This window comes from Brassica napus, chromosome C2 (assembly GCF_020379485.1).
Source record: "Brassica napus cultivar Da-Ae chromosome C2, Da-Ae, whole genome shotgun sequence".
NCBI lineage: Eukaryota > Viridiplantae > Streptophyta > Magnoliopsida > Brassicales > Brassicaceae > Brassica > Brassica napus.
Window position 1 is genome coordinate 4,795,860 of NC_063445.1, and position 25,430 is coordinate 4,821,289.

General features: G+C 34.3%; 3 protein-coding genes, 1 long non-coding RNA gene and 1 pseudogene across 8 annotated transcripts; 2 read left to right on the forward strand and 3 right to left on the reverse strand.

Moving 5' to 3' along the window:
* The first annotated feature begins 1,389 nt into the window (after positions 1–1,389).
* BNAC02G09510D lies at positions 1,390–2,746 on the forward strand. The gene is made up of 2 exons (XM_013877600.3): positions 1,390–1,675; positions 2,154–2,746. The coding sequence occupies exons 1-2, from the start codon at positions 1,543–1,545 to the stop codon at positions 2,534–2,536; spliced, it is 516 nt and encodes a 171-aa protein (XP_013733054.2). The 5' UTR covers positions 1,390–1,542; the 3' UTR covers positions 2,537–2,746.
* Positions 2,747–2,957: 211 nt separating this feature from the next.
* On the reverse strand, positions 2,958–4,521 carry LOC106436648 (60S ribosomal protein L10a-3). Its single transcript, XM_013877605.3, has 6 exons — positions 4,441–4,521; positions 4,334–4,367; positions 3,904–4,126; positions 3,651–3,816; positions 3,358–3,563; positions 2,958–3,266 (listed from the first exon to the last, which is right to left on the reverse strand). The coding sequence occupies exons 2-6, from the start codon at positions 4,336–4,338 to the stop codon at positions 3,213–3,215; spliced, it is 654 nt and encodes a 217-aa protein (XP_013733059.1). The 5' UTR covers positions 4,339–4,367; positions 4,441–4,521; the 3' UTR covers positions 2,958–3,212.
* Positions 4,522–4,811: 290 nt separating this feature from the next.
* LOC106436647 lies at positions 4,812–8,339 on the reverse strand. 3 transcript variants are annotated; one of them, XM_013877604.3, is made up of 5 exons: positions 8,213–8,339; positions 7,802–8,068; positions 6,985–7,196; positions 6,642–6,909; positions 4,812–5,378 (listed from the first exon to the last, which is right to left on the reverse strand). In XM_013877604.3, exons 2-5 carry the CDS (start codon positions 8,051–8,053, stop codon positions 5,088–5,090), a joined length of 1,023 nt encoding a protein of 340 aa, XP_013733058.1. In that variant the 5' UTR covers positions 8,054–8,068; positions 8,213–8,339; the 3' UTR covers positions 4,812–5,087. The 3 variants fall into 3 exon arrangements, with proteins under 3 accessions (XP_013733058.1, XP_013733057.1, XP_022567067.1); XM_013877603.3 differs by having other exon boundaries at positions 7,802–8,084; positions 8,213–8,338; XM_022711346.2 differs by lacking the exon at positions 8,213–8,339 and having other exon boundaries at positions 7,802–8,168.
* Positions 8,340–13,581: 5,242 nt separating this feature from the next.
* Positions 13,582–24,812, reverse strand: LOC106395249. Of its 3 annotated transcripts, XR_007318986.1 has the most exons (5): positions 24,230–24,812; positions 23,861–24,094; positions 14,272–14,431; positions 14,101–14,174; positions 13,582–13,846 (listed from the first exon to the last, which is right to left on the reverse strand). It is a non-coding gene; the product is annotated as an uncharacterized LOC106395249 (long non-coding RNA). The 3 variants fall into 3 exon arrangements; XR_007318985.1 differs by having other exon boundaries at positions 14,101–14,202; positions 14,361–14,431; positions 23,861–24,812; XR_007318984.1 differs by having other exon boundaries at positions 23,861–24,812.
* LOC125581322 lies at positions 18,463–23,305 on the forward strand (annotated as a pseudogene).
* Positions 24,813–25,430: the final 618 nt, after the last annotated feature.

Sequence of the window (25,430 nt, forward strand, 5' to 3'; positions counted from 1 at the left end):
TACGGTACACATTTTAGCATAATGTAGTTAAACACATTAATTTCTGTTGTCCAAATAAAAAAAAATACATGTTTTATATGAGCATTTAGATTTGGAAATATTGAACTATTATCTTTCGTTGTGATTGTTTGCTAATGAATACTATTTAATACTAATTATCGTTGTTTTTTTTTTTGACAAGGATAGTTGAACTAAGAACTAATACAGTAATACCTATCAGAAAACCAAACCGGAAGTGATGAATCAACATAAAATATAGCTGAAGGAGAACTCTTCGCACATGTGCAAGCTTGTCTACCATTGAATTTTGTGCTTTTGCAATATGTTTGATTAGAACAAAAAATCTACAGCAGAACAATCCATCATAAAAACTACATTTGAAAACTGTAGGATCTTCGTGCACTCCATAGATCAAATCAAAGTTTCATATTATGCATGTAAAGATGACAGACTTCTACGGAGATTCATCGCCCCATCATCTGATCGTCAGAACGTATAGTTATACAGAACTAACCTTGGCCTGTAAACTCATCCGACTCCCTCCATGTACCATCAACATAACAAATTCTGGTGACTAAGATCCATACATCACTAATTATGTATATATATAAATATATATCTTGCGAATTTGTTGTTTTTTTTGGTTTTTATGCGGACTTGAACGTATGTTAAATGAAACACTAGGCATCCGAATGAGAGAACTGGCCAGTGATGTGTTGGTTTCTTAGTTATATGGCAGTTATTAGCAACCAAAGATTAAATCATGTTAGTCAAATAATCATCAATAAGAGAAAGAATCAACCATTCTATCCAAAAGATCAACTGATCCTATAAAGAATGCACAGTCAGAAAGTTAGCCAAGAAAAAAAACCTGCGGTTCTCTGCATGAATTACAAGAACACAATATGCGATTCAAATTACCTAAGTTTCGATCCACTCCAGAAAACGTATGTATATGATTTATTTGTTCCTATATTTCTATTTGGTCAATTAGTTTTGGACAACTTAAGATCACATATGACAGAGAGTTGGAAACTAAACACCAAAGTGATATTATCCAGCTGCTATACTATGATTTTTAATTAAGAAAAAGTTAAAAAGAAATCTCAATTTATGTTTCTCAGGAACTGAAATATAAAACAAGACAAATTGTTTCATTAAAAACATTAAAGTATGAACTATATGGAATGTGTTACAAAAAAAATGAACTATATGGAATAATAGGGTCTACTCGCTGACCAGCTTGTCTACTTGTGGTGTTCGTATGTATATTATTATTTGAAATCTGCCAAATTGTTTACGGCAAAAGTAAAGGCGGATGAATTAAATAGCCGTTAATATAGAAAGATGTGCAAAAGTACGATACCTATTAGAGCAAAGCCAACCACCAAAGATCAAAGCATCTTTGCTCCCTTTAGTTACAATTTACTCATTTGTTTTGTATAAAAAGCTTCCATACGTTCCAAATATACACTCAGGACAATAAGTCTAAAGCCATCAAATCCAAAAAAAATATTTGTTTTAATAATCTAAGCTTCATCAATGGCGACTCAAGCAGCTATAGCATTTTTCTTTTTCGTTTTGGCGGTCTTCTCCAACTTGGAGCTCTCGTCTTCTACGCTTTTCCATGGCAAGGTCTCTTGCCTTGACTGCCACCGCGGTTTCGACTTCTCAGGTCTACTCTTTTACTAATTAATGCATCTCATCTCATGTTTTTAATTAGTCTTTAGTTTAAACGGGTTAGAAGATATTATGGGAGTTGTTATTTTTTTTGTTTGAAACATAATTTACTTTCACTATAAACCTCAACTTCTTAATACAGTTGTAAAATATAATTAGTCATTCTCTGTGATAATAATAAAAAAACTACAACATCAAAATAAGTTACGAAAGGTAGTTGTTTGTAAGAAATGACTGACGAATTCGAGATAAAGCTTGAATGTCGAGGAAGCAATCGAGATTACCTCGATTTTTATCATAGGTGAGTTTGATATTTTACAAGTTTCTTGGCATGTTCGAAAATTAGTCATCCAGCATAATACTTCCACTTTACGTTTTGATATAAACTCAGTAACTTTGTTATATTTTTCAGTGTAAATATTTTTGTCCGTAACCATAAAAAGAGTTAAAGTATGACTAATTTAAATTTTCAGGCGTTAAGGTTCTCCTAAAGTGCGAAGGCGAGAAGAAACACATAACCACGATGGCGACTTCAGACGGATCTTTCCGGTCAGTGCTTCCGACCAATGACAGAAAACACTCCATGAACTGTCTTGCAAAGCTCTTGGGAGGTCCTGAGCAACTTTATGCTCATAAACACAACATGGTCTCTGAACTGGTTAAGTCAAAACACGATACCAAGGTTCTTACTACCTCAAACCCACTTTCCTTCTCTCTCTCATGCCCTAAACCAACTGGAGATAATGTCGGAAACATGATAGGAGATTCGAAGACTGTTAATTTTCCTGGGACAGGAGGTTTTGGATTCCCACCTGCTAGCTTCTTTCCCTTCTTACCAATCATTGGCATCCCATGATTTTAATTAAATGTGCTTGATAAGACGGGGGACGTATTTATTCATAAATGTTGTTGTTTATGTGAATTTAAGTGAGCGAACAAAATTGTTTTTGTGTTGTGAGATATAATTAAGGTTTGTTTATGTGATAAGAAAATGTTGGTTATCGGCTTCTTGGATCCGTTGCTTTGTACCATGTTTGTGATAATAATAAAGATTGCATTAGTCCAACAAAATTGTATAATTATGACTGAAATGTTATCTTTATATGTAAGGTTGTAGGTGGCATATACATATTTGCAGCAAAAACAGAGTAAAAAAAGCAAGTTTATGTCTTTCGGTTTAAGTGAAAGCCAAAATCGATATACCACAGTAAAAAAATCAAATCAAATATTGTTGCACTGACTAAGAATCTAGTTTGGTTGATTCAAGGAATGTTAAGTAAAGAAAAGACGGACCATTTGATTGGTCAAATTCATCCAAGAGTCCAAGACTAAGCTTTAAAGTCTAAACAATGTGTTTGTCACGAAATCGCAAATCTTGAAAACTCAAAATAGAGAAAATCCCACTAATAATAACAGAAACAAAACTGTCTTGAAACAAAAGCTTGATCCTACAAAGTAATCCAAGAAGAAGGCTCATCAATTGTCCTCCGAGTCTGATGACACCTTGGGAGAAACTTTGAGATAAAAACATCTTAGAAAACACGGTTTGGTGGACCCATTGTACTCTTCAAGTACAAACACCTCACCTGCAAAGGAACAACTCGAGTTAGAGACTGATAAATGCACTAGGAGGATGATCGATAAATATCAAGAAAGAAAGTTTTTTTTTTTACTAACGTTTTGCCAGTTTTTCTTCAAGAGCGAAACAAGGAAGTTAACGCTCATCTGAACATTCTGAAAGATCTGCTTCTCCTCCATGCCGAGATTCCCAACAGCGACACCCATGCAGAGAACCTTCTTGAGCTGGAACTTGACTGTTGCCTTAGTCTCATTCACCTTGGCCTCCAAAGACTCTTGGTGGCTAACAAGTGTAGGGAACTTTCCTGTTCATCGTTGTTCAAAAGAGTCAAATAATAAACAACACACTACAACGATAAAACTACTAACAGGAAAATTAGGAGAGGACATGCCTGCCTTGTTGAGACCAGGACCAAGAAGACGAGGAATCTGTTTGATGACAGATTCAGAAGCAAGGAAAGCATGGAACTTCTTGGCGAGCTTCTTAACAAGTTTCTTGTTCTTGTTCAACTTCTTAAGAGCTTCAACATCCATAGAGTCCAATCCAATCTTCTCAGCCTATGTAAAAACCAAAACCCAATTTGCATTTATATATATACACTAACTAACATGTTCTTAAAGAAAGAGTGAGAGGAGAAGCTTTACCTCTTCAACGTGCTGGGCGTCACCGAGCATGCAAATCTTCATCTTGGGCCTTGGAATGTGAGGCAACTTAACGGATCCGCTAAACCGCTTGTCCTTTTGTGGGTCATAGTTCTTAAGACCAATCTGGAGTTCGATGGTCTCAGTGAACTTGCGTGGCTTTGTCTCCTTGCAGTGGGTGATCATTGAGGATATCGCCTCTCTCACGGCTTCGCTCTGGAGCTTACTGCCACCAATCAAAAATTCGAACTTTCAATAACAAAGACAAGAGACTTTTACTAAAAAATCAATAAACCTTGACACTCTGTTTCCTCATTAACCACTTTTACACAAAAAGGTCAATACTTTTCACTTACACTATCTACGGTTATACTAAATTTGTTTACATTTGATTCCAGAGGCAGATGAATATAGATAAAATGAGCATACAAACCTCATTTTGGGGAGTTTCTCAGATACTGTTCCACCTGAAACGTAAAGTCAAGAGGATGTCAGATCACAAGGAGAAACGTTTCGATGAAGACGAAGAAGAATGAATACCTGTGGAAGATCGGAAACAGCGAAAGAAGGTTTGTGCAACTTTATATGATATATGAGCAAGACAGAAGGGGAACGAAACCCTAAGCCCATTCTGTTTCAACTAATTAAAAGCCCAATATGATATAGGCCCATATTTAAAATATCCAACAATTGGGTGTTTGCTGGCTATTATATACTTCCAAGCCCAAAATACAAAACAAAAGTTCTATCTAACTCTTATCCGTTTTTTTTTTTTTTTTTGTCTCAAACTCTGAACTATGCAAAGCTTCAAACGTCAGTTTACAATTAGCTAAGCTTTTCCCAGGTAAATGTTCTTCCAAAGGGAGCTATGAATACATGAAAGAATTATTTGCCTCAATGCAGACACAATCTACAAATATACAACTTACTTGTGACCAATTCTTGTCAAATATCCTTTATCCAAACATAAAAGAGATCCATAGGAACCTCATTTATATAATTTATATTTTAACTGAGTTATTTTAACTTACTAGATGGATTTAGTAAATTTCTATTTCAACAATATTTTGTTTTGGTCTATATTTCTTACTCATCCGATAAAACCCCCCCATAGTAATCCATATTTTGAGTGAGACCTTCAGCATTAGTGAATAACGTTAAGCCATCTTTGGGTAGATAGATGATCATCACTCGACAAGAAGCGCCTTTATAATGTCTTCACATTTCTGCTCCTCGGCGTGTAGAAGATGTCCATAGCCGGAGAGTTCGTGATACTTTATCCATGGAAGCTTCTTTGATATATATTCGTTAACTTCGCGCGGAACAATCCTGTCTTCGGCCCCTTGCCACATGTGGACTGATCCTACACCCTCCGCGAACGGATTTTCCAGTTCAGTCGGGTCGAACTCCCATGTCGCAAAGCCAGCTATCATGTCCCGGTGAAGACATTCATGGTCTCCTTGTTGCCTTGCTTTTTCCTGGGGTTGAAATAGACCATCACAATAAAAACAAGGTCAAACTTTAAGAACCTTTAAAATAAAAGGCACTTCAAATGAAGGCAAAGGATCAAAACTTAATTTCCAATTTTGTCTGTGAACTTTAGGGAACTTTTGTTTTAACCCCTAAATTTTCCATGCAGACAATCCCATTGTATATCAAAGAACAAAACTTAGGTTCTAGGTTAAACCTTTAAATTCACCTCACCCTTTAGAACCAATTAAAGTGACACATAGATTATTAATTAAAAAATATTAAATTAAATAAAAAATAGTTACAGAAAATAAAAACGCTAATTTTAACGACGTTAACGCTTCCAGCGAAACCCTAAACCCTAAATCTTAAATTCTAAACCCTATACCCTAAATTCTAAATCCAATTTCAAACCCCTAAACCCAAACCCTATACCCTAAACCCTAATCCTAGACCCTAAACCCAAATTATATACTGTAAACCCAAAAAATAGACTATAAACCTAAATCCTATACCATAAACCCAAGTCTTAGACCATAAACCCAAACCGTACACCTTAACCCAAACCCTATAGCATCTAAGTTTGGGGTTTGGGTTTAGGGTTTACCGTTTGGGTTTTAGGTCTAGGATTTGGGTTTATGGTATAGGTTTTGGGTTTAAGATTTGGGTTTAAGATTTATGGTTTGGGTTTAGGGTCTACGACTTGGGTTTAGAGTATAGAGTTTAAGTTTATAGTCTAGTTTTTGGGTTTAGGGTATATAATTTGGGTTTAGGGTATAGAGTTTAGGTTTATAGTCTAGTTTTTGGGTTGAGGGTATATAATTTGGGTTTAGGGTCTAGGATTAGAGTTTAGGGTATAGGGTTTGGGTTTAGGGGTTTGGATTTGGGTTTAGAATTTAGGGTATAGGGTTTAGAATTTAAGATTTAGGGTTTAGGGTTTAGTCGGAAGCGTTAGCTTCGTTAAAATTAACGTTTTTATTTTTTTTAGCTATTTTTTATTTAATTTAATGTTTTTTAATTAATAATCTATGTGTCAATTTGATTGGTTTAAAAGGGTGTGATGAATTTAAAAGTTCACCCCTAAGTTGTGTCCTATATCAAATATACAATATAGCGCTATGGACTTTTTTTTTAAATTATATTAAAACTATGTACAGACAAGCCATTTTCAACTAGCTCTCTCATTTTCAAAAAAAATGCAAAAGAGGTTTTAATTTTTGAGACCATCATTATCATAAATAAAAATGCAAAATAGGTTTTAAACATTTTACCATGCGAGGACTCTGATACTCCAACTTCTTTTTTAGGATGACCAAATCTCTGTCGCTGCATAACGCACTTCTCTCGGAGATTATACTCAAAGAAGGAAACAACTTTTGGGTCAACCACCAATACAAGAGCCAAGGAAAATAACGAGCAACTCTATATGTCCACTGGTCTTTTTCTGGCATTAGCTTGAACGCTTTACTCAATATGTCTTGAGGCACTTTAGTCCACCAATAGCTCACAAACGGAACCACTAAGACTGCTCCAGCTAGTCTATAAATTACCAAAAGGAAATGAAATATATGATACAAAAGAAAGGAATAAAATACAGTAAATTCGAGTTTTTACCGGTGGGGAATGTATGTAAGGCAGCTATAAACCGAGTAAGCACCGAGTGATATCCCGATAACGTAGAACTTTGGTCCGATCTTGAGTTTATCGGCGAGTTCTTGAATATCGTAGGCTTCGCTTTTGACTGTGCGTGAAGGGTGTGGATCACTTTCTCCATATCCTGCTCTATCGAAAAACAGAAAGTATATCCCTTGTTCTTCAATAAGATCCTGCAAAAGAAAACACAAAGAAAACGTATAATTAAATTGCAACTTAGGTAGTGATTGCGCTTGAGTTCACATGTGACACGTACGTAAAAGTCACTTTCTAGTAGAATAATTCTTTTCTTTCAGTTTCTCATAAATATCTCGGTAGATTAAAGACAGACATTTAATTTTCTTTTATTTTTGTATTTACATGTGAAATGTTCTTTTTGTCTTAAATATCACATTAAAAAAACACTTTATAGTATTTAAAATAAATGGATCCTGCTTTAAATACCAAAAAGTTGAACCAATTGAGAAAAAGTATCATAACAAGTGTTCATGTCTCATGACAATGTAAAAGCTTTATTATTGGGCGGTTCTTAGCGAAATATAAGAGCTAATAGAAATATAAGAACCCGTCTCTTAACTTTTAAAATTTAAGAAACGAATTTTTATATTCCGATAAGAACCCCACCCTAAAAACCTCCCAGTAATCATGCTCTAAAGGCAAAAACTAAATGCTGCTAGATTATAGTTATTAAATTGCGAAAATGGTATCTGTGACATGCAAAAGAATAAAAAAGAGTGCAGATAGCAGTGCATGAGTTAAACACAGTATCAGGGAGTACCTTAGAGATGGGAAATTCCATGTCTTTGGAGCTATTAAATCCATGAACGACGATGATCTTGTAGTTAGCACTGGCTCTATCAACGCCAGATTCTCTATAAGCAAGAAATCTTCCATCACTGAGCCTGATTCTCGGAGAAGTAACCGGGGGACCGTGAGGAACCCCGCAGATTCGAGGTGGTGGAGGCTTCAATGATCGGTAAACGTAGCTTACAAGGCAGACAAGGAACGCAACGATCACTAAAATCATCATTACTGTTATATACACCTGAAAGAAAAGGAGGCTAGAGCATAATTGCATAAATTTTAATATTCTGAATCATAATAACATCAAAACAGTAGGTATTCAATGTTTAACTTGATTAAAATTGAAAAATAATGAACTAGATATATGAGGAGAAAGGGAGAAAACCTTGGGGAAATATGCTTCTAGCGTTTAGAATTGGTTCTAGTTGAAACTGATCTTCTCATATATTTATAGTAGGGAGATCCATATATGAGATATTCACCATATATCCTCTCAATTCCTCTCTTTTTTTTTCTGAAATTATGACTGTATAAGTGTAATTGGTTACTTTTGGGGTAAATGAGAAAAAAAAAGTGGAAATGGGAGGAAATGGGAGAAAATGAAAAAGTGAGAAAAAAGAAAAAAAAAATGATTTTTTTTACTTTTATAAAGCAGAGCGTAATAATGAATATAAGATTTCTCTTGTTTAAATAGTAACTAGAATAAAAATAATATAATATAATTTGTTTGATTGATAACTTTATAGCGTAGTTTTTTTTTTACGTCAAATGGTCATTCTATTACACAAATTTAATAGCGTAGTTAAAAATAATAAAATTTTCACTTTTATTAGTTGTGTTACATATATTATACAGTCAAAGCCTATATAAAAAACGTAAACGAATTAGGAGTTGATTGGAAAAGGTTATAATAGCTGTGTGATTGGAAGAGGTTATAATAGCTGTGTACATCTTTTTACATTCATCTTTTGAAACAATACCGTTTTAAAATAAATATACAACCAAAACATCATAAAAAGAAATATCATAGCTCTAAAAATCAAATTTTTTACAATTTTAATTTAATGTTTTGGAAAAAATAGAACAGCAAAAAATTTGAAACCACGTGTAAAAATTTAAAGTCTAAATTTTAGAATAAAAACATAACGTATTTCAACCAATAACACCTTTATTAGAGAGAGAGAGAGAGTGAGTGAGTGAGAAATGCATAGAGACACATCCACCGCCAGATTGGAATCAACTTGTTGACGTAGCATGAAGCACGCAAGTTGAATACATTTATTAACCTGTAAAGACTTTTCGTTTCCTATGTTTTCCACTTTTTCTTTTAATTTTCATATTTGAATTGAGAGGAAATGAGAATGAAACTCATGCTCAGTAAATATGAAACAAAATATTATAATATGTTTACTAATTTGTTGATAATACCTTAGATATAGGCCCTGAAAAGTGGAAAATGAAAGCGTGTGTTGTGTGAATATCGAAAGATGGCGACATGCAGAGAATGTAACTGGAGACGAAAACCACATGTCCACAGAAAGAGATACATTTCGACATGTGGTGTATCCCTACATGCTCGAGAACACTTGTTTTGTCGCCGGATCATAAGGACAGTTCTCTTGAGTACAACGAGTACATAGTACACCGTGTATGATCTGAAACTGGTAAACAATGCAAAAACCAAGTTTGTTTATTCTTGTTCACCAATGCACTTAACGCTGTGGGCTGATCTCTGATTTGGTTTTCTTGTCAGACAAGTATAAGGTTCTTGGTAGAAGTTAAATACAAGGAGAAGGGAACCAAGATAGTGCGAACCAGAGTAGCTTCAGATAGCTGTTAGATTTTTTGCGGTTATATGGTGGAGAGAATCCAAAGTTATTAAAAAAAAAAAAAAAAAAAAGTTCAAAAAAAAAAAAAGAGAATCCATGGGAATGGGGTTTTTTGGTGTCATCATGTTTCTAATATTAGGCTTTTCCCTTGGGTTGCAAGTAAACTATTAGCTTATACTCCCTCTGTTTTTATTTGTAGGTAGTTTAACATAAAAGCACGCAGATTAAGAGTTCTTAACTTTTTAAAAATCAGCAAAGAGAATGCGTTGCTTTAGTATTTATTTTGTCTGGAACATTTAATTAAAGAGTGAGGCTATTGCTATTCTTAAGAAGAATAAAAGGAAAAGAAAAATTAAAAAAGTGAACAAGAATACCAAAAATCACACATCTGAGCTTTTAAGAATTTTACAACAAAATCTTGGAGCCAATTTTTACAAAACAATTTTGGAGCCAATTTTTGTATAACTAATTTAGTTAATTTTTAATTATTTATCTATTCGTTGTTTAAGAATATCTACATGTTGTCTTGTTTTTCAGCCACGACTTCCTTTTTTTGTTTGTTCTTATTCTTTTTAAATTTATTTTTAGCAGGACATGATGTACCTCAAAGTCAACCAAAGAAAACCAGAAATTTCTTGTCAAACGAAAAAAGGCACGAGATCTTCAGTGCTTTGCTTGAAAGGAGTATTGGTGGAAAGTTGGCAAACAATGTAACAAGAGACGTTTCCTTGCAATTCTCGGTGTCTATAGCAACCGTACAAAGGATTTGGAAACGAGCAAAAGCAACAGCTAATAGTGGAAAAGTTAATGTATCTCATCGGCGAACCGGGAATTGTGGTCGCAAAAGAATCACAATCGAACCTACTCAAGTTGCTGGTGTTCCATTATGTAGAAGAACAACTTTGAGATCGATGTCTATGGCTTTGAATATGAGTCTTACAACATTGTTTAGGAGAAAGAAAGAAGGGTTCATCCGTCGTCATACTAATAGCATCAAACCTCTTTTGAAGGAAGCCAATATAAGAGGTAGGCTACAGTTTTGCATCTCTATGTTGGATAAAGATAGTCTACCTCATGAACCCAAGTTTGTTGATATGTACAACATAGTTCATATCGATGAGAAATGGTTCTATATGACGAAGAAGACCGAGAAGTATTAACTACTGCCGATTGAAGAAGAGCCACACCGTACATGTCAAAGCAAGAATTACATTGGAAAAGTGATGTTTCTAGCGGCAATGGCTCGTCCAAGATTTGATGAAGAAGGAAATTAATGAGGTATTTGATGGAAAAATTGGAATATTTCCGTTTGTTACTCTGGAGCCAGCTAAGAGAAAGAGTAAAAATAGAGATGCCGGGACGTTAGAACTAAAAGCGTCAACGTCTGTCAAGAGAGAAGACATCAAATCATGCTTGATTGAAAAGGTTCTTCCGGCTATTCATGAAAAGTAGCCACAAGAAGACAGAGAGAAAACTATTTTTATTCAACAGGACAATGCAAGAACACATGTTGAGTGTGGAGATGAGGATTTCGAAGAAGCTGCGTCAAAAAATGGCTTTGACATTCAGCTGATGTGTCAACCGCCAAACTCGCCTGATCTTAATATTTTAGATCTTGGATTCTTCAGTGCCATCCAATCGTTACAGCATAAGGAGTCCCCGAGAAGCATAGAAGATCTTGTTCATGCAGTGGAAGAATCTTTCGAAAAGTATTCGTCGGAAATGGTAAACCGTATTTTTCTTATTCTTCAGTCATGTATGCAAGAGATCATGAAATGTGGAGGACAAAACAAGTACAAAATCCCGCATATGAAGAAATCCGTGCTGGAGAAAAATGGTCTTCTACCTACACGAATCAGTTGTGATGCTATGTTAGTTCAAAATGTGATAAGCACACTTGGTTCATTAGAGTAGTAGGTTTAAGTTTTTTATATGCTTTTTCTTTCTTATCTATTATCTTGTGTTTTGTTGTTGTTATGGTCACGTATCAATTTATTTTTATGATTTATTGTCTTCTTATCAGGTACATTAATTATTTCAAAGCAACACTTAGCAACACTTAGCATAATACATAGAATAAAAATAAAAACAAAGATTAAAAAAACTTAGGACAATTAATCTTTAATATAGCCGATATAGTGTCTTCAATTTCTTTGTCAGGATGAAGCTCTCCAATATCATAATGCATCTTATTCAAGTCAAATGGCCTAGTGAACATCTGCAAGTTTGATTGTGTTTTGTTGATGTTTTGAACATTTTCTGTTTTGTTTTCTTTTTGATTTTTTTCTTCTTCTTGTTCCGTTATTTTCTGAAGAAAAAAATGGGTTGAAGAAAACAAATAAAAAGAAACTCTGATAGAATAAGAAAACATGTACGTTAGATTTGTTAGATTTATAGTGAATTTAGAAGACACAGTTTTTGGTAACTAGTAAATATTAGTAGTTGACTACCTATTAAATTTAAAATTTACAACTATTTAGTTAAATGTTTTTTAATTATATTATTTTATTGCTTTGGATTCTGTAACATCTTATATTGTGAAACAAATCTATTTTGCTAAAACTACCTACAAATTAAAAGAGAGAGAGTATGTAACTTGGCTTTTCCCTAGGGTTGCAAGTAAACTAGTAGCTACTCCATCCGTTTCATTTTAATTGTCGTTTTAGGTTTATACACACAGATTAATAAAACATATGATTTTGTATATTTCGAAAATAAAAACACAGTTACCAATACAGCTAACCATATTTCAACCAACAGAAAAATAAAGTGGAGAATATTATTAATAAATTTTACATTGAAACTCTAAAACGACACTTATTTTGAAACGAAATTTTTTTCCTACAACGATAACTAAATCAAAACAGAGGGAGTATATATTAACTTGCCCTGCTGTGGAAGCTTTTTGCTATGTATTACTAAAATAATTATTAGCTATCACCAGAGATGTGTGAGAAAGACATAACTCAAACAACTTTTAAAATACATGAGCGGTTTGCTCCTTGATTCTTGGATTGTTACCATACAAAACAAACATACAGAACCATCTCTCTGATAATCTACCATTGATCCCAAAATCAAGTTATCCAGACAGCTTTCTAGGTTTGAGATAACTCAGTTGTCTCTGTGGATCTCAAACTCTGCATCTGTAGTTCAAACAACACATGGTCCTGTCCTTGTTCACAATGCTGTTTACAAAATTCAACAAATTAACATCTCTTTCTGAATCTTGTTTCTTCATGATGTATAATGACTCATATATAATCCATCTGTGAATGGATACAAATCCAACGTCTAAATATTTACAGGGAAAATAAGAAACTTACATGTGAGCTGGTGATCCTCTTTGATACCATCTGTTTTTTTTTTAAAAGTGAAATAGAGGAATTTGCTAATTCATCATCAAGAATCAAAGTTCATTATGGAGTTATAGAACCAGAAGTTACCTCTTCAGGCGCAGTGTATCTGAACAAGTTATAGGAAATATCAGTGCTGTTACTCAAGGCAATGACTCGATGACCACCTGTTGCTCCTATAGTTCCATGAGGTATAGAAAGTCGTTGCAGCAGAAGGTGCACCAATGCCTCCTTATGATTGACCAGCCTGCGATGGCCAAGCAAGATATCCAAGTGTTGCTTGTTGCTCTGTGGTTCTCTCATAGAAATTGATGGTTGGTTAAAGAGGGATCTGGCGATGGAGCATGTCTGTCATGTTATAAACTTGTCATAAGCAAATAAAATAAACATAACCTTTTCTACATTTTGGAATTTTTTAGAGCGAGTGAACATTTGTCTACTTTTAGATCATTTTCGAATCAAAAACAGCATGCAATCTATATTATTAAAACTGAAGTACCTTTTGGTACTGTTTGGATACAAGGATAGCAAACTTAAAAAAAAAAATTTATTGTTGTTTGGACACAAGGTTAGCAGGACAAAACGTTTTCTTTCCTGACTTCATTAATGTCCTTTTCGTAATTTAACAAAATTAACCAGATTCTCCGTTGCAATCTAGAGAGTTTGAATTCTCGCTTGAATCTTGGTTGCAATATAGAATATATGATTTCCTTAATTTTCTAAACTAAACCTTCAGCCCACGTCTTTTTTTCTCCAAGATATAGATATTTCCAAATGTCTTATATTGCATCCGTATCTCCTTAAAAGCCATCGAGATCCTCCATAATTAGTTACCTAAATCATTGCAAACAAATATAACAATAGATTAATGTATTCCGTAAGAGAAAAAGGAATATACCCAAATATCTATCAACCATACAATCAACCAATATCTTAATGGTTAGATTTTCCTTGTGATATAAAACGTGCTCACCAATTTTCGTAACCATATATATAGATATCCCTCTACGACTCAAATTATTACTTCTCAACCCATCACCAAAAAATCGACTTTTTAACAAGAGATGTCGAGTAACGCGAGTTGTAACCTGCTTAAGGATGTCAAGCCTTTCAAAACCGGGTGGAGAGTACGTGTGAAGATGCTTCATTCCTGGAAACAGAACTTTGGAGGAGAAACACTTGAGTGCATTCTTGCAGATGAAACAGTAGGAAAATATTTTAAACATATATATTTATATAGATTACAATTATGAACGTACTTTAATACTTTGTTTCTCCTTCTCACAGGGTGGTAAGATTCATGCTTCATGCAAACGAAGTCAAATGTTCCGGGTTCAGCGAGGCTTACCAATTGGAGAATGGCGATTTGTTGAAAACTTCACCGTATCCCAGGCTGGTGGGCAGTATCGACCAACTAACCTGCAGTACAAGATGACAATCAGTGGTGAAACAGTCATATCAAAATCTGATTTACAAAACAACAACCACTTCCTTGATCTTGCAAGTTATGAAGATATCATTGAGGGAAAATTGAATCCCTATTTCCTAATTGGTATGATATTCGTTTGTGTTTTTTTTCTTATATTAATCCATACTTTTTCACTGATTTATAAACTATTCAACAATATTTTTTGAACAGATGTCATCGGTGAAATTTTTGATATGCGCACTATACAGACTGTGAAGGTCGAGAACGAAGATCGTAAGAGGGTTGTATTCCGACTACGTGACACAAAGTAAGAAATATTTTGTTATCTTCCAATCTGTATAAGAACTATAATCAACGTTTTTTAATTGGCATCTTGAATTTCAGTGGGAACGACATGGAGTGTTGTCTGTGGGGAAGATTCGCAGAACTTATTGAATCTCATCTTCAAGAGAATGAAGGGAAACTAATAATATGTTTGATTAGGTTTGCTAAAATCAGCTACTACAAAGGTATAAACATTTATCTATAATTTTCTAAGTAATTCGGGTTTGACTAAATTAAAATGTAAGCTTACATCAGCAAGTTTATTGTTGATTAGGAAATATGCAAATAACAAATGCATTTGATGCTTCCCTTGTGACTCTCAACCCAGAAATGCAAGAAGCAGTTGATTTTAAAGAAAGGTACATTTAGATCCATATTTTAGAGGCATTTTTATGTGGATGTCTTTTGTAAAATATTGGTAATTTGTACATTAACAAAATTCAGGCTGTTGCAAGCGTTGCTTCCTCTTGCTATTGTGGAAAACAAACCGGCTTACAAGGCTGTGAAGCAGCAAGCAGAAGATTGGGATGATGTTCAAGTCTGTTCAATTTCTGAGATTTTGGTGGCTGTTGAGGTTATTTTTAATTTTTCTCATAAGTAATATTATGAATTGGAGATCTGATTACGGCTTAGTACTATAAGATTGTGTGTTTTTTAATTATCCAGGCGCAGAAATGCAAAATCGTGTGCTCCATCGAATCAATTAACACTGATTGGGGTTGGTTCTTTTTTGGACATGATGCAAATGGATGCAACCGCCGTGTTACTAGGATCGGTAGAAATGATCCTAGAAAAATTGCACAAAATGAAAAACCATTATGGCGTTGTGAGAACTGTCGTGCTAATGTCACTAATGTGTCTCCAAAGTAAGTGCAAATTATTCTTCTAATAAATTTTTCAGTGTTAATCTAAATATATTACTAATTTCTCACACTCAAATGTTAGGTACAAGCTTCATGTGTATGTGGCAGATGACAGTGACACATGCAAACTGATGTTGCTTGACTCTGTTGGAAAAACTGTTATTGGTAACGAAGCTGTGGAGCTTTGGAATGGCTCATACGATGAGGCAAGTATATTTGAGTGTGTTTATTAATTCTACGAACATAAAAACATATATCTGATCTTTTTTTATATGTTTATGTGTCAGATTGAAGATCCAGAAGATCTCCCTGAACCAATACAGAATTTAGTTGGGAAATCATTTTGTTTTGGTATTTCGATTAGCTCAGACAATGTCACAAACGGAGCAGACACTTACTTGGTGGCAGAAGTAAGGGGTGGTGAAGAGATTCATAAAATCGAATCTCAAACTGCTCCAGTTTCTCTTATTGAGTCTGGTTAGTCTACCTTCTCTGCTGGAGAGGTACGTGCCCTTCTATTACTCAAATCAAATAGCATGTTACCTATATTCGTTATGCTAAGATTGACAAAGAAATTTATTATATTGTTTTACAGGTTTCAAAGTTTGATCCTAATTCTCAGAATTCTGCTGAAGATGTGACCACTCCATTCTCTAAGCGAAAGGATAACGATGATCTACCTGATGTGACCTCGGCCTCTAAGAAGTTGTGCACGGATACAATCAAGCCGGAGAAAACTAAAACTGAATAGAATGTGTTGCTTTTTTTATTTGCTGGTTTTTTTTCATTTGGTGTTTTATTCTATTGTTTTGCTCTATTTGGACTTATTCTGTTTTGCGTTTAATAAATTAATAATAAATTTATGAATTGGTTATTATATTTATATTCTTATCTATCTATTTTTTCAAAACATAAATGAGATTATAATATGATTGTGCCGGATATTTACAAATGAGAGGCATAATATTAAGAGCATACCTTTAGTTGTAATATGATTGTCCAGGATCGAATTGTTAATGTCCCTTTGTTTTTGCAAACAATTGCATCAACTAATAGCAATTTAAGCATCCTCCATCATCTCTGTAAGTGCAGACGTATGAAACATTAGAGTTTTGAGTACACGGCTGCAAACACCTCATTAAACTTATTGCAAACAAAGAATATTCAATATATAGCATATTCTAAATGAGTTATACAACCAAAGAATATTCAATATATAGCATAAAGTTGAAACAAAATAGCTGAGACACAGCCGTAAATACTTGAGCTTAATTTAAAAAAATATGATGCTAATTAATTTTGGTATAATTCTAACTACACAAATAAACAAAAAAAAAAGATATGCTTTAGGTTTTAAAATTTTTAAACAAACGGAAACCAAAAAAGTTCAGCCGCCCAAAATCATGTTGTTTAGTGAAACTATCATACAATATTTATTATCATATATTCATTTACCAAATAAATAAATTCATAACTAAACACCGTGATAGATGGGATACCTTTTCATATTTTTTCACAAAGAACCAAAGAAGCGTGGAACCCTTTTACTCTTTTACTCTCTACATCTTCTTCAAACTATAGTGAGCTGATATCAACAGAGAAGTAAGTTTAATCGAGCAAAAGAAAAATGAAAAGAAAAAGAAAGGATCATACCGAAATCAATTTATCCGAGTTTTCACCGCTAGGCCGAAATGTAAGAAAAACATCATGCAAGCCTGTCACTGTGCATCCGTTGGTTCCTGTAACTGCAGTGTATAAGAGATTATATGATGGTGTCTGTAAGGATGCATCTAAAAGCTATATCGGTTCTTCAGTACAAGAAACATCATACACACCCATAAGCACTGAAAACAGACGGAAATGCAGTCTAGGTGATTGTTTTAATTTCTTCATTTGTAGCTGACATTCAGTGATTGTGCACTCAAAAACTACAATACATGCAGTCAGTGTTTGTGTTGATATATTACTTTTATAAACTTACAGGTCTGGACTTGATGTCAAATGTTTTATTCAACTCTCCAGAACCAAGGAGTTGTTTGACAGCACTATCAAGTTAGTTTTCTTTAAGCTGATCTAATTTAGCAGTCAAAATTGGTTTAGGGACTCTAATTTCCATGTTTTTGCTTGCACAGATGCTAAAAGGGTCAACAACTCTGGAGTAAAAAATAATAATTTAGGAGTAGCAAAGAAACAGATAGCAAAGGCACAGAGAAATATCGGAGTAGCAAAGAAACCAAGAAAGAATTCACAGAATGTTTTAAAAGACATTACAAACATATCCTATGCCTTGGGAAATGATAAAGAAGCTACACCATCAGTCCCTCAAAATGAAATATACGAGGATCATCTCAGTGGTGATGATGACACAGAAATGGATGATTACAATGTAGATGATCAAGGTTATATGATACTCAGTATATTATAATATAGAAATGCAATCTTGACCATTGTCTCAGTGTTCTAATATATCACTGCTTTGTAATGACAGGTATACTTGAAGAAATCGATGATGAACTGGACTTATACTGTAGTTCACAGGATACTACAGATTCCGAAAATGAACAAATAGACTTTGATATGTCTGTTGAATCAGAAACTGCTCCTACGAATGGGAAAGAATACAAAAGAAAAGCAGGTGGAGAAAAGCATTCTGGTTGTCGTACAAAATCTCCAAAATACACTTCGGAACCGAAAGGAGATTGTGAGCACACCAGATATTTAGTCCATGTTACAGTTTTTTTATTAATTGTTAGTGTTGTTTCGTTAACATCTGTTCAAATTTTGTGTCAACAGCTTACATAGATGAAGGTGATCCATCATACACTTGTGGTTATTGTCATGCTATTATGTGGTATGGTGAGAGGTTGAATAGACGTAAGAATTCACGAAATCCTACTTTCACACTGTGTTGTGGACACGGTCAAGTTCAGTTGCCTATGTTAAAAGACCCACCCACTGTACTCAAAAGATTGATGGAAGGAGATGATGCACAAAGCAAGCATTTTCAGAGAAACATGAGACCTTATAACATGGTCTTCTCATTTACTTCTCTAGGTGGGAAAGTGGATAGATGTGTTAAAAAAGGCAAGGGCCCAGATATGTTTCAACTGCAAGGAGAGAATTACCATCTAATGGGCAGTTTGCAACCACCAGATGGTGGTGAAGCTAAATTTGGACAAATGTACATAGTGGACACTGAAACTGAAGCAGAAAACAGAGCCAATTCTTTGAGGTAACGACCTTATTTCTTCCTATATCGTAACGAAAGCTGACAAACTGTGATGAGATCAATACGTTTGTACAATACTTATTAACGTCTTTTTGGTATTAAATGGTCTATAACTAGAGATTTAAAGGCTAACTGAGATTATTCTTATATTTCAGCAAAGGTAATAAGTGTTTTCAAGGGAAAAAGAAAGATGGATTGAAGAAAGAGATCATTGAGATTTTGATAAAGATGTTAAATGAAGTGAATCCATATGTGAAGCAGTTTAGATCAGCAAGAGATCGATTTAATACTAACCCAGAAGATGCTTTCCATATGAGGATTGTTAGTGATCGTCTTAAAGATGGAAGGACATACAATACACCAACAGCATCTGAAGTTGCTGCACTAATTCCTGGAGATTTCAATCTTGATATGGATAAAAGGGATATTGTGCTGCAGAAGCATTCTGGGAGACTTATGAGGATTAATGAGATACATGTTTCATATCTTGCACTTCAGTATCCTCTATTGTTTCCGTATGGAGAAGATGGTTTCAGACTTGGGATACAAAAAGGTGTCACCGAAGCTACTAAGAAACACAAGAAGGGTACTATTAGTATGAGGCAATTCTTTGCATTTCGTCTTCAAGAACGTAAGAACGAATCTCACAGTCTTTTACATGCCAGACGTCTTTTCCAGCAGTTTATGGTTGATGCCTACACAACTATAGAGTCCAATCGTCTTCGCTATCTGAAGTGTAATCAGTCTACTCTCCGATCCGATAGTTATGATTCTATTAAAGAATCCGAGAGAGCTGGAAAGATTGATATGCATGACCAGGGGAAAGAATTTTTGTTGCCAGCTTCATTCACCGGTGGTCCTAGATATATGAAGAATATGTATTTGGATGCTATGACTATTTGTAAGCATTTTGGATTCCCGGATCTGTTCATCACTTTTACATGCAATCCTAAGTGGCCATAAATCACAAGATTTATGAAGAAGAGGAAATTAAATCCAGATGACAGGCCGGAAATTCTGTCTAGGATTTTCAAGATCAAACTTGAATCATTGATGGATGACTTAACCAAGAAACACATTCTTGGAAAGACTGTTTCATGTAAGTTCCATCAGATTGTCTTTAGAAATCACGGTTTACTTATTTACACTAAGTTATGCTTTTTTTTTGTTTCAGCGATGTACACCATTGAGTTTCAGAAACGTGGTCTACCTCACGCACACATTCTCTTATTCTTGCATCCTACTTCCAAGCTTCCAACTACGGACGACATTGACAAGATAATTTCTGCTGAAATCCCTATTAAATCAGAGGAACCCGATCTATATGAAGTCATTAAAGACATGATGATTCATGGTCCATGTGGAGCTGCTAATATGAAGTCACCATGCATGGAAAATGGAATTTGCTCAAAGTCATATCCCAAATCATTTGTCTCGAAGACTACAGTTAATAAAGAAGGGTTTCCGGTGTATAGAAGGCGTAACCAATCTGAAAGTATTGAGTTGAAGAATGGTTTCAGAACTGACAATCGATGGGCCATTCCATATAACAAGCAACTATCTCTTCGGTACAAAGCTCACATCAATGTAGAATGGTGCAACCAAACTGGTTCTATTAAATACTTATTTAAGTATATTAACAAAGGCCAGGATCGTGTTACAGTTGTCGTGGAACCTCCTGATAATGTTGTACAGAATGAGTTGGGCGAACAGAGTGTGAAACCAAAAAATGAAATTAAAGATTTCTTCGACTGCAGGTAATCATAGAACCAAAATTATTTATAGCAAATGATTCAAGTTGCGACCTATATCTCTTAATACCCAATTGTTCCTTTAATTAATTTTCGGTATATGATTTTGTAGATATGTTTCAGCGAGCGAAGCTGGTTGGAGAACTTTTCAGTTCCCTCTTCACTTTCGGTCAACAGCTGTCGAGAAGCTCAGTTTCCATCTACCTGGTAAACAACATATCATTTTCAAGGGTAAAGATAAGATGGAAGTTGTGGTTAGTCGTAAGCTAATAGAGAATACCATATTCTTAGCATGGTTCGATCTGTGTAAGATTGATGATCTAGCGAGAACTATCACTTATGCCCAAATTCCCAACTTCTTTACTTACCACAAAAAGGAGAAGAAATTCAAAAGACGCAAGAGGGGATTTAGCATTGGTAGGATAAACTATGCTCCACGTGCGCAAGAAGATTCTTACTATCTACGTGTGTTGTTAAACGTTGTAAAAGGCGCTACCAGTTACGAAGACATTTGTACTTTTGGAGGTGTTGTTCATTGTGGATACAAAGAAGCATGTTTTGCTCGTGGATTGTTAGATGATGATCAAGAGTATATTGACGATCTAATTAGGAGAAGTCATGCTGGTTCAGCAAATGAACTACGAAATTTGTTTGCGACGATGCTCATCAACAATAGTTTAGTTATGTCGGAGACTGTATGGGAACAAACATGGCAATATTTGTCTGAAGATATGGAGTATAATCGCAGGAAAATTCTGAACAGGCCAGGTAATATTGACATTTTTGTTTCTATTTTCTTAAATTGTCTCAACTACTGCGAATGATGACAAATGGCTTTATTCTTATTCTGTTACCTTTGTTTTGTAGACCTTTTGTTAAGTGATGAGGACAAAAAGAAGTTTGCATTACAAGAGGTTGAGAAACAATTGAGGCGTTTAGGGACTTCTCTTGCTAAATTCACTTCTATGCCACAATCTCCAGAAACAAACATCAATGATTCGAATGTCCTTATAGTAGACGAGCGCAGTTATCCACATGAAGCATTGTTAGAAACTCTACAGTCTGATCTTCCGAAGATGACAGATGAACAGAGGAAAATATATGATGAAATTCTTCATGCTGTGACAAAAGGAACAGGGGGAGCTTTTTTTGTTTATGGCTTTGGTGGGACTGGTAAAACTTTCCTTTGGAAATTACTATCAGCAGCTATCAGAAGTAAAGGAGATATTGTTCTTAATGTTGCATCAAGTGGAATTGCTTCTTTGTTGTTACCAGGCGGTAGGACTGCTCATTCAAGATTTGGTATACCACTTAACCCTGATGAATTTTCTTCATGTACTATGGTTCATGGTTCAGATCAAGCAAATTTAGTAAGAGAAGCATCAATGATTATATGGGATGAAGCACCTATGATGAGCAAGTATTGTTTTGAAGCTTTGGATAGAAGTATGTCTGATATTGTTGGGAAGCACAGAACCTTGCCATTTGGTGGAAAGGTGGTGGTTTTTGGAGGCGATTTTAGACAGGTTCTACCTGTCATAAATGGAGCTGGAAGAGCCGAAATTGTTTTGGCCGCACTGAATTCTTCATATCTTTGGGAGTACTGTAAAGTACTCAAACTCACAAAGAACATGCGGTTGTTGGCTGGTGATTTGACAATTGAAGAGGCCGATGATCTAAAAGATTTCTCGGATTGGATTTTGAAGGTTGGTGAAGGTAAGATTGCAGAGCCTAATGATGGTGAAGCTGAGATCGAAATTCCAGAAGAATTTTTAATAACGGACGCTGATAATCCTATAGAAGCTATCAGCAAAGCAATTTATGGAGATTTTGCTTCACTACAACAAAACAAAGAGCCAAAATTCTTCAAAGAAAGAGCTATTTTGTGTCCTACTAATGAAGATGTGAACATTATCAACGATTACATGTTAGATATGCTCGATGGTAAGTATAGACAAAGTTCTTTCATAACTATGTTCACGTATATCACATATAAATATTTTCTAATTTTTTTGGTGCGTTTCAGGAGAAGAAAAGATTTATATCAGCGCAGACAGTATTGATCCTTCTGATACAAATTCAGTTAACGACGAAGCTCTTGGTCCTGATTTTCTAAACACCATAAAAGTTTCAGGTTTACCAAATCATAGTCTCAGACTGAAGGTTGGTTGTCCCGTAATGGTTTTAAGGAATATTAATCCTACAGCAGGGTTAATGAATGGAACCAGGCTTCAGATCACTCAAGTGATGGATTTGATGGTTCAAGCCAGAATCATAACTGGGGAAAAGGTTGGACAGATAGTAGATATTCCGAGACTATCAATAACACCATCAGACACCCGATTGCCTTTTAAAATGCGCAGAAGGCAACTACCTTTGGCAGTGGCTTTTGCTATTACAATAAACAAAAGCCAAGGACAATCTCTATCGGAGGTGGGTCTGTTTTTACCAAAGCATGTGTTTTCCCATGGACAGCTATATGTGGCAATATCTAGAGTGACCTCAAAGAAAGGATTGAAAATTTTGGCTCTTGGTAAAGATGGAAAGCCTCAGAGGAAAACCATGAATGTAGTTTTCAAAGAAATTTTCAACAACCTTGGATGATGTTTTTTGATAAGGTATGTCGTTTGAAAATATTATCTTAATGACCTAGGAAAATTGTTTCACAGTTAATGTATTAAAGTAATTTATAAGACCAGACTAAGTTTTTTTTTTTGTATTGCAGATTTCAGTTCGTGAAGAAAGAGGAGTTTACTTTCAGAATTCTTGAACACTGTTGTTATTAATAAGACCGATATTATTTTATTGTTATGGATTACTTATCAACAATCAAAATTATGCATTGATATAAATTAAAATATTTCAGAAATACTACATCAAACACAACCATTCAAGTCAATCAAGAAATGAAACAAACAAGCGTAAGGCAAATAAGAAGTACATGCCATCATCAATCACCCGTACATCTACCACAATCCTAAACGATTCTATTTCTTGATTAATGTATGAACTACTCATTTTTAAATTTTACTAACCTTGGTTTGTTCGCAAGGTTGGCAATTCTATTTGATATTTGTGATCCAACGGTTACTGATCTTTCTTCTCCAACATGACCAATTCTTATCAATGACACCTTCATCACCGGAAAGCATACAAAAACATAGAAAAAATAGATTGATCATTGAATCTTTTGTAGTCAAACATGACAGTTTTTTCACAAATAATTACTAAACGAAAGTGAAGATACACTACCTGATATGCAAGACAAGTTGTTTATGCTTTTCATTCGTTTGTTTCAGTCTTTGTTTTCCTTCACTATGTGTCTCATATCAACCGTGTAAAGGATAAGACATGCTTTTAGTAAACACATAATAATTTCAAAAGAACAAAGAAAGAGTTTTAAGAGATGTAAACCTGAACTATCACCCGCTGCTTATGCTCTTAGTAAAATTATGAATAGAGAATAATGCTTCGTTAGGATCATCTCTGGAACACAAGTAAAAAAAACAAAAACATTATCAACTATAAATAATCAAAGTTGCCTTTTTCTTTTGTGAGTTATAGAAGTGACAGAACAACCAATGAATATTCAAAATAGAAACTAGAAAAAAAAGAACCTACCAAACAGAAATCGTTTAAGAGAAATAGAAACCCAACTTTGCTTCTGTCATAATTCGATAGAAAGCGTTTAATCAAATCATCTCCTTTTTCTTCTTTACGTTACCTTGCAATGATTCCAATATCTGGTCATCATATAATTGAGTTTCGATGTACACAAAGATTCCAAATTAACACTGACTTTATCTATTACATGCTAATCTTCAAAGATTTTAACGGAGATGGCCAATCTACTATTAGAGATGCCAGATCTAAAAAAGATTTGAACAATTTTTATGATTAAAAACACCTAATCGTTCACAATGTCAATTAAATAAAAAGAATATAAACATCCTAACCTTTTTTGAATAAATCGATGAACAATCTGATGATTATGGATTAGGATTCCTCCGATTTTGTATTTGATCTGTTTTTTGAGTCATAATCGAGACGGAGATCAGATCAAAGAGAGAGGCAACATCAGTTTGCATGTGTCAAAGAGAGAGACAGTGAAGGGGCGACGGAGAAGTTTAGGAGAAAGCAAAAAAGTAGTTGAGCTTTTAGCATATACGTTTTTTTCCCGGAGTAATTAGTTGGATTAGTTGGACCAGCCCAATTCTTTAAATAATTGATAGACTAATTTTTTATATACTCTAGCACAATTTTATGACCCAATTCACTTTATTATTTAGTTTAAGCCATTATTTAAAAATAATTGACATATTAATTATTGAAATAAAATAAAGTAGATTTATGGTTGTTGTTTCTTTGTGGTGAAAATAAAAACAGAAACTATAATATATAATAGATAATATAGATTCTAATCTGCTACAATACAATTTTCAAGAAAATAAAATATCATAAAACTAATAATAATTCATGATCAACTACAACAAAAAAAATTAAACGTTTTTTAAATAAATAAACAAAAAAAACCCAGTAAGTTAATATATGAATCTTACACTTATATCAAACTGCATCAAGTTATAGAATTATAGATATAATATTATGTAGAGATTGAAAAAGCTCTTAATATAACATTTTTACATTATAAATCATATATATTACTCTAAATGGAATTTACAAAACATAAAAATATAAATGGAAATTTTATAAAATAAATGGTTTATAAATTATATTGAACAAAATTTAAATCCAGCACCCGCGCGGGGGCGCGGGTCAAAATCTAGTTTGTCTTAAAACGAAGCACAGTTTGAAATATTTT

Coding starts and splice junctions, on each gene's coding strand:
- LOC106436647 (XM_022711346.2), bottom strand. CDS start 8,101: ATGCAATTATGCTCTAGCCTCCTTTTCTTTCAGGTGTATATAACAGTA. Junction 7,197..7,801: donor TGGAATTTCCCATCTCTAAG/GTACTCCCTGAT, acceptor TTTCTTTTGCAG/GATCTTATTGAAGAACAAGG. Junction 5,379..6,641: donor AGTATCAGAGTCCTCGCATG/GTAAAATGTTTA, acceptor TTTCAACCCCAG/GAAAAAGCAAGGCAACAAGG.
- LOC106436648 (XM_013877605.3), bottom strand. Junction 3,817..3,903: donor ACGCCCAGCACGTTGAAGAG/GTAAAGCTTCTC, acceptor GTTTTTACATAG/GCTGAGAAGATTGGATTGGA. Junction 3,564..3,650: donor TCCTGGTCTCAACAAGGCAG/GCATGTCCTCTC, acceptor AACGATGAACAG/GAAAGTTCCCTACACTTGTT.
- BNAC02G09510D (XM_013877600.3), top strand. CDS start 1,543: ATGGCGACTCAAGCAGCTATAGCATTTTTCTTTTTCGTTTTGGCGGTC. Junction 1,676..2,153: donor CCGCGGTTTCGACTTCTCAG/GTCTACTCTTTT, acceptor TTAAATTTTCAG/GCGTTAAGGTTCTCCTAAAG.